This window comes from Cebus imitator, unplaced genomic scaffold, assembly GCF_001604975.1.
Source record: "Cebus imitator isolate Cc_AM_T3 unplaced genomic scaffold, Cebus_imitator-1.0 Scaffold8, whole genome shotgun sequence".
NCBI classification, from domain to species: Eukaryota; Metazoa; Chordata; class Mammalia; order Primates; family Cebidae; genus Cebus; species Cebus imitator.
The window spans coordinates 3,499,091-3,507,685 of record NW_016107323.1 but is presented as its reverse complement, the minus strand read 5'-3'; the positions used below and the strand labels follow the sequence as shown (position 1 = coordinate 3,507,685).

General features: G+C 40.7%; 1 protein-coding gene across 4 annotated transcripts in view; it reads right to left on the bottom strand.

Moving 5' to 3' along the window:
• Positions 1 to 754: 754 nt before the first annotated feature.
• POLR3B (RNA polymerase III subunit B) overlaps positions 755 to 8,595 on the bottom strand; it is a 137,037-nt gene continuing 129,196 nt past the window's right edge. For all 4 annotated transcript variants that reach the window (XM_017540805.2, XM_037742963.1, XM_017540813.2 and 1 more), the window contains 2 exons: positions 7,268 to 7,441; positions 755 to 1,492 (listed from right to left, as the gene is read on the bottom strand). In XM_017540805.2, the coding sequence (XP_017396294.1) occupies positions 1,363 to 1,492; positions 7,268 to 7,441 (304 nt within the window). In that variant the 3' untranslated portion in view covers positions 755 to 1,362. The remainder of the gene's footprint in view (positions 1,493 to 7,267; positions 7,442 to 8,595) is intronic.

The following is an 8,595-nucleotide window of genomic DNA, read 5'->3' as shown; positions in this document are numbered from 1 at the left end:
GTCTCTACCAAAAATACAAAAATTAGCTGGGTGTGGTGGCATACATCTATAGTCCCAAGGACTCAGGAGGCTGAGGTGGGAGGATAGCCTGAGCCCGGGAGGCTGAGGTTGCTGTGAGCCATGATCTTGCCACTACACTCCAGCCTGGGTGACAGAGTGAGACCCTGTTTCAAAAGAAAAAAGAATATCTAATGAGTCGCTGCCATGAGGGCTGAGGAAGGCCTGCTCATCTGCAGTGTCCTTCATTCTGCTTTCACTGTGATACCGCTACGGCTGTTACATGTACCTATGTTAGAGATTTTTTATTGGGAAGAAAAAGAAGCGAGGTTGAGTTCTCAAGTTAACGACTATTCTGGGTCCCTGGAACATCCCTTTTTTGAAACCCAGTATACATTGGCTTGGGATGCTTAAAGGCTTTGAAAAAGTCCAGTGGAATGTTTAACTTGATTACCCTCAATTTCTCAACCTTAGCTTGACACAGGAGCTTGATTCTTGTTGGCATATAATACCTATTAATATTCTGTGGAACATCTTCAGTGTGACATGCTGGGAATGAAGGCTTAGGCCATTACTCAAGTCTTTCTGACTTTGATTTTACAAACAATCCTTAACACACATGTTTATCTGGCTTTAGGGCAGCAGTTGAGAACAAATTAGAAATGGGTAAGGAGGTCTGTCAGATTAAAAAGAAAATGGACAGCTAGCATGCTGGCAGGCATGGAATGGGACAGAGCACGACAAAGCAGCCACAGAGTTAGATTCAGATATTTAATGAATATTATTGCATGGTATGATCATGGAGGTTCAAAATAATAACAATTGAGTCCATAGATGACATTCTTGCTTGACAAGGTAGGAAGAAATTTATTGTATTTCACCAAGACTAAAATTACAAAGTCTGGGTGTGTAAAGGCAAGATTTAATTGTTGGGAAAATGTATCAGAACCAGCCACCTCAACGAAAGCCAGGCTGACCAAATCAAACGGATTCTTTACATCCTCCAAGTTTCAGGAGAATCTTGAATATTGTTAGCCAGAAGATATGGTAAATTTGATCCCAAACATTCTCTTGAAGGAGTAAGGTCTTCTAATGAGTAAATGTCAAGATATTGGCACATAAGTAATAGTTTATTCATCCTTTAGGTCACATCCATCTGTGAATCAAGCAGCCTGGCAGTCTGCATGGTCAAGGTTGTTTAGCCAGTCTTGTAGAATATAAAAAGCCTCTCCATTTTCTTTTTTGTTTTAGAGAGAGAATATGCAAAGGAATTATTCACAGGAGGAGAAGTAGTCCTCAATCCCTTCTGCTTTCCATTGTATTAGATGTATCACTTGTTCTCTTTAGTAATCATCTTTTCCATCCTCATTCATTGTACTTGGACAGTTTCAACCTGGGGATAATGTTCATAGACTGTAGTTCCTGGAAGAGCAGCTTGCAGGCATACGGAATACGGAGGGAAGACACTTGGCGGGATGACTTGCAGAAATGGCACCTGAAACCCAAGTCAGCACATGTTACACAGATGGCAACTCGCAAACAAAGGCCTCCAGGCAGGAAGTGAGAATGGGATCTATAAAGTTCTATTATCATTCTATCAAATTATCTTTCTATTCCTAAGTGTTCAGTTGCACTATCAAATAAGTACATGTGTGCCCAGAAAATAAAAAGAAACATCCAAGGAAGCAAAAGAAAAAATGAAAGAAACATCACTCCCTCCAGTGTTTAAAACATATAACGTGTGTCAGTTGTTACTACACATCTAGAACTTTCTCCTTAAAATGTAAAACATCTGCCTATATACTTGTTTTGAAGAGTCCCAGAAATCTGAACCATTGAAAAATTTACTCAGACTTAATTTTTTTCATTGTTTAAAGAGTTTTAAACCAATTCAATCAATCTTCATGTATTTGATAAGCATCTACTATACTAGCAGTATATTATTCTAGGCAAGATGCCCAACAATTATAATTTGGTTTCTGTCATTGAGATATACAAAGTCTGATGGAAAAGACAAGACTTTTGAATAGGACAGTGGTGTTCAATCAAATGGAAATTTTTCTAGTGCTCTTCAGGCCTGGTTATTTCTATGAGTGTTGGGAGGTACTATACCGACAACATGTTGTTCCTTGTGCAACACTAAGAAATGTATGTGCAGCATGTGCAAATATATTCCCACTTAACCCTAACAACAACAGCCCATGTTCCTAACCAATTTGCCTGCTATTCCAATTAGGACTTTATTTTCTCTTCCTTCCAGAACTGCTGGTAAACTCAACTTAGTTCTTAATCAATGGCTACAACTGTAGAAGGGTCCATGGGGAGAAAGTGAATTATTCTTTCAGGTTTTAGACCAAAATAGGACCTTACTCTACTCATCAAGGGTCTGCAGCAACTAGGACAGTAGGTATCCAGTACAAATCCTGACACCTAACAGGTAGAAAACTAGATCCTCACAATTAATGAGGAGGAAAATTGCGGGGGGGAAACGCTGCAAGTGCCATGGCAAGGGTCTGAAGCCTCAGCCTGTTCCCATATAAAGACTGATTTAGAAAAGAATTAGAAATGTAGGCACATAGTTATTCCTTTATGTAATCATATACAATCTTACAGTTACTCATAACCATAAAGATATATACTCAATATAACCTTTAATTTTACTAATGACTATTGAGTTATGAAGCATGGAACTCAGGTGACATTATGAACAAAGTGATCCTAAGGCAAGATTCTCTAAGCCTTCTGTCACGCCCACATAAGGGCTGCTGGAGGACGCCTTGGCTGTGAAAGCGCCTGCTGTTTAGCCAGCTAGGGAAGGAGATGGTCGAGACATCTCCTTCCTGGGGAAGTTAGGAGAAAACTCCGTTTCTCCAAGCTCTTGTGGCAAGGCCTGATGGCTGTCAGGGAAGCCCGCAGACATCCGGAGGCTTAACTGTCTCTATGTGATGCTGGGCTTCAGTGGTCACATTCCATGTCTACTCTAACACCCTGCTTCTGCACCTGGTTTCTCTTTTTCTCAGAAGATAAGAATTAATGTCCTTGACATTTCTGACAAATATGCGAAGAGTGCTGATGCATTAGGTTTTCTCCTCGCCTTGACTACTTAAAAGTATTGGGACCCGTATCTTCAAGACACATGATTTATCTGACCCTATCACCAACCACCATTACCTCGCCCTACTTTCCCTGCCCCCTGCTTTGTACTCAATAAAAGAGTGTCCAGGCACTTGGTGCCACTGCAGGTCTCCAAGTTTTTGTTGGCAGTGGACCCCTGAGCCCAAACTCTCTTTTCTCTATCTCTGTGTCTGTGTCTTTTATTTCTACAGTTTCTCATCTCCACACCAACAGGGATGGGCTCACAGAACCCTATTGGGCTGGATCCTATTGAAAATGAATGCAAGAAGAATAGCAACCGAGGCTTGGAAGATCTGGTGATGACAAGGAATTGGAGGGGGATTACTGAGTGAACAAAAGATTGGCCATTCTGGAGGGCGGCAAGACAGTGTGTGTAAAAAATGTAAATGTACATTTTCTTTGATTCTGTAATCCCAAAAGTGGTAAAGGTATGTGCACAAGAATGTTGACAGCCACACTATTTGTAACAGCATAAGGCGAGACTATGCAAATGTCCACTGGGACTTTTATATAGAAGAAGACTGTGATGCCATTAGAACTGATGTTGTGGTCTCAAGTTTACTGAAATGTCCAGGGCAAACTGTGAAGTGAAAAAAGCAGTTTGTTAATCAGCGTGGTCCCAAGGGGGCCCTCAAATAGGTTTTCTAAGTGTATGGAGCCCCCAAAATCATATGTAAGTTTTAAAATTTTGGGTGTGTATATTTGTGTTTTTCTGCTCTTATCAGAATCTTATAAGAGTCACCAAAATGTTAATAGTGGTCATCTCTGGGTGGTGGGAATTAAGGTGACTCGCTTTATATTTGTGGTAACTTTTGAATGATTTACAATGAGCAGGGATCATTTTTGCAATGAGTAAAATAAAGCTTGTATTATTTTATAAAAGAAAAGCAAGCACTGAGGCTGAGGATGTGCAAGTGGTGGTGGTAACCATGCAGACAGAGTTTCCTGAGGAGAATGGGAGACTAACCCTCACAAATGCACAACTGATGCCATGATAAGGGGACACCGGGCACTTCAACACTGCAAATATAAGCTTGGTGAGTTACTTTTTCTTAAAAGATTATCTAAAGACCTCTTTAATGCATTTGAGTTTAAAAATTATGTTTTTAATGTGCTTGGGTTGATCTAATTTATCTACAAATCATGTTCATGTTTTCATTAAATTGGGGAGATGGGTTTAGTGGGGGTAACTTCTTGCTTATTCTCCTGACTAGTACATAGTCAATGATGCCATTCCGACCTAATCTATATTAAATTTCCATATGTACAGATTCATATTCCAGAAATCCTTTTAATCTTCTCTTTTATAAATATTTCTCCATCATTTAAAATGTTCCTCTGTGTGTGTGTATAGAAGCATACCTTATCTTATAGCCGAACAATTTGCAAAGGTAGATCCTTGACCTGAACAACACTGATTTTTTTAGGGCAAAGGTAGCAAAAAGTGGGGGCTGTGGCTTCACATAAGAAATGACTGTCCAGTGAAACATCCTCTATGAGCTAATTATCTTAATAGGGATTTTCTTTTTCCTGAAGTCTTCCTTCTGGACCTCTCTTTTGTGACTTATGCCCTTAGTGTCTTCTGTAGAACAACAGTCGTGCTGTAAACATCCCCATAGCAATGCCTCACTAATGTGCAAATCCCTGACAAAAGGCCAGTTTCAAGGTTCCGAACTGCTCTAATTACCCAGCCTCCATTGTGCCGCTCATTAAACAGCGACTTCCTCCAACGACGCCCATGCTCCCTCCCACTCAACCCAGCACACATGATCAGGTAATGATGGGAAAAATGACAGCATCATTACGCTCCTCAGCCAGAAAGCAGCACCCGAGGAGGCGGCTAGACTACTAGAATGGATTAGGATTTTTTTCTGTTGGCAACAAGGGTATAAGTAGGTCACTCAAAATCAGACATACGGTATATAGTAAGGTCTGCTTAATTACAGTAAAGACCCTCAAACCGTATAACCTGATTTATCCTCTTTCAAAGGATTTCAAATACAATACACACTGAACACATAAGCTTCAAAATCAGATACTGCCATCAGATGATCTCTAAATGAGACAGAAATGAAGCGGGAAAGAAGATATAAATTTAGCAGAATAATGATGAGGGATCAATCGCTGCTTAGAGGTCTTCTTGCTTACATTACCTTCCCTGAGTAACCAGTGGTGGAGAGGGAAGGGTTTTCAAAGTGCATAAGTGAATCAGGTTGACTGTTTTCTTTTTTCTTTGGAGGTGGGAAGAGGGAGGATGAATGCAAGGGGGAGGAAGAGAAAAGGAAACTCTTTTTGAAGCTCCATGACCTCTATTTTTAATGACATGATTCTTCTGTACCATCCTTTCAAAGTAAATTATTTAAAAATCCTTGTGTCAAATTTGAAGATTTAAGCATAGTGGAACTAGGATCCAGGCATCTTTCTATTACATGATTTCTTTTCTTTTTGGTTGCACAGCCCAGACTATAAAAAGCAAGCTCAATATGCATTTCAAAAGACAAACAGACATCTCAGGACGGAAGCAAACCCCCATCTCATTCCTATAAGAAAGAGCTAGGCTTATTCTTGGAATCATGTCACCCGTTGTCTGCAACCTTATGAAAGATGAACTGCAAATGGCCACCTCTTCTGTTAGTTTTTAAAATGAAATGATTTCTTCACAGACAAGAGTCTTCTACACCAAAATCATGAAATAACTGGCTAAAAGGTTTTGACATTTATCTGGCAAGATATACACTGTGTTCTAAGAAGCCCACTTGTTCAACCTGTGATTGGCTTTTTTCAACTTAGAAATTAGTAGTTCAGAATGGCAAGAAGTTGAGACTATGTCTGGAAGGAGACTTTACAGTGGGGACTCAATGGGGAAAAGGTGGCCCACATATTCCTCAAACCCCAGCAATAAATGCTATTTGGGCCTAGCTATATTTTGGGGATGGCCCCTCCCTACAGAAAAGGCACTCTGGGGAGGGCAGGTGAGGGCGATGGAGGCATTGAGGCTGTTTGGCAGCTCTGTACCTTCTGCTTTAGATCTTATTGGACCTTGCCTCTGATTGAAAAGTAAAGAACTCACTTTTAGCTGGGCATGGTGGCTCATGCCTGTAATCCCAGCACTTTGGGAGAGATCACTTGAGCCCAGGAGTTTGAGACAAGCCCGGGCAACATGGTGAAACCCTGTCTCTATAAAACATACAAAAGTTAGCCAGGCATGGTGGTGTGAGCCTGTAGTCTCAGCTACTCGGGGGACTAAGGTGGGAGAATCACCTGAGCCTGGGAGGTTGAGGCTGCAGTGAGCCAAGATCACACTACTACACTCCAGCCTGGGCAACAGAGTGAGACCCTGTCTCCAAACAAACAAACAAACAAAAAAATGCAGAGTATCATTCATCCAGTACTTTTTGATGAAGTATATACCAGGTCCCAGGCTGGAGAAATGAGGGTAAACATGACAGAATGCAATGAGAATGAACTAGAAGATAAGCTCCTTGGGAGCCGCCATCACCTGTCTCGTTCACTGCTGCATTTCTGGGGCCTAGAACAGTGTGTGGCACTTAGCAGACACCTACTAAATGTTTGCTGAATAAATTACTGAGACAGACCCAGCTTCTGCCCTGACAGGATCTACAGTACAAGTGTGAAGCAGCTTGCCATGGCAGAGAGAGTATAGACATGGGGCAGGGTACCAGATCTGGTCTTGGCTCTGTCACCAATTTGCTATGAGGGCTGGGGAAGCATCCCTGGCTCTTTGGGTCTGAAGTTGCAAATGAAAGCATTTGACATAATCTACTTTAAAGAGTTTCTTTAACACACTGTTATCCTAACATCCAACAACACATCTGCTAGGACTTTCACAGGCAAACAGTGTTGTAAAAAGTATCTGAGATAATACTTAAAAGAAGATAAAGTTTGTACTCCTTGGGAGCTTAGCCTCTGGTTGTGTAGGAAATAGATCATCATACAGACTAATGATACATGCGCATAGAGTATCCCCAATGACAGGAATACACGCATGAGGAAGGGTATGTTAGTGATCACAGACAGAGACTAGAGAACATGCTGGTAGGATTCACGGTCATTTCTTGAGCTGTGATTTAAAAGGCAAGGAGTGTGGTATGAGAGACATATGGTATTCACTTACCAGCCAGAATACCCGAGAAGTCCACACTTCCCACAGACATCAACCTCAAAGGCATCACTTGAAATCATTAGTCTCTCTAGCAAAAGCATACTGGCTCCATAACCGATTAAACAGTCACGTTCCATTTCCCCAAGACGCAAGCCACCATCACGAGACCGTCCTTCAGTGGGTTGCCTTTGAAACAAGTTATTAGACAAATGTGTTATTATTCTGTTAAACAAACAATGAGGCAGCATCACATCTTGGCAGACAGCATGAGGCTTTGGAACAGGGCTCACCTGGATCCAAATCACTAACTGGACAATGACTTTGAACATGCTGCTCAGCCTTGTTGTAAAAGTGTGTAAGCATACCTATCCCAAAGAACCTCAACTGAGAAAAGATATGTTACTGATGGTTGTTATGGTTAAATGAAATTAATATATAATTACATAATATCATATGATGTAATAACATGTCTATATATAATCACAGAAAACACCAGTGCTAGCATTGCTATTACCATCACTATCATTATTAATAGGATAGCAGAGTTTTCAAATCAGGGTACAAGTTCTTTGAGTATTTTCAAAGATGTCTCAGTATTCTGTTATTTAAAAGCAGAAAAACTAAGCAGAACAGACTGTGGGAGAAACCTGGATCTTCCAGTAGTTTCAGCCAGAGCTTGAATGGATTCCCTGTGGTTTATGTATATGCTGGGCTTGAGAATACTTTAAAAGGCTCAGAATCCAGGACCCAGAGATGTAGGTAAAATTAGGAGGTTCTCAACAATTCAGGCAACACTATGTAGGTATAGATCACACAAATTATTTGGGGGTGGAAAATAGCAAGCTCCCTGGCAGGTTTCTTAAAGGTAATCTTTGAGCAGGGGTGACTATACACCCCTTGTCTGCTGTATTCCATGGTATCTTTTAATCTTTGTTGTTGCTGCCAGTCTCCCCAAGAATTAAGAAGGTGAGCACAGGGTATGCCAATACATACTGAAATTTTAAGATTTTTAAAAATTGTTGTGGTTGAAAGTTTCAATGTGAAATCAAAGAAGTTGTAGATTACTTGCTGAAGGGAAATCTACACATGAAGAACTTACAGACAGGTCTAAATAAACACATTATAGTGGAAACTTCATAACTGAGCGCATCTATACATTTTTACCTGTAGTAGAAATATGCATGGGCAGTTGCTCCCTGCACCTGAGGTCACTGAATAAGGTAAAGGTAGACAGACCACATGTGGACAGAATCCAATACTTGGATTTTAGCCAACTGAGATAACTGACTACAGACAAATGCATTCGAGGCAGTCTTCATATGGCAGACACAAAAGTAATA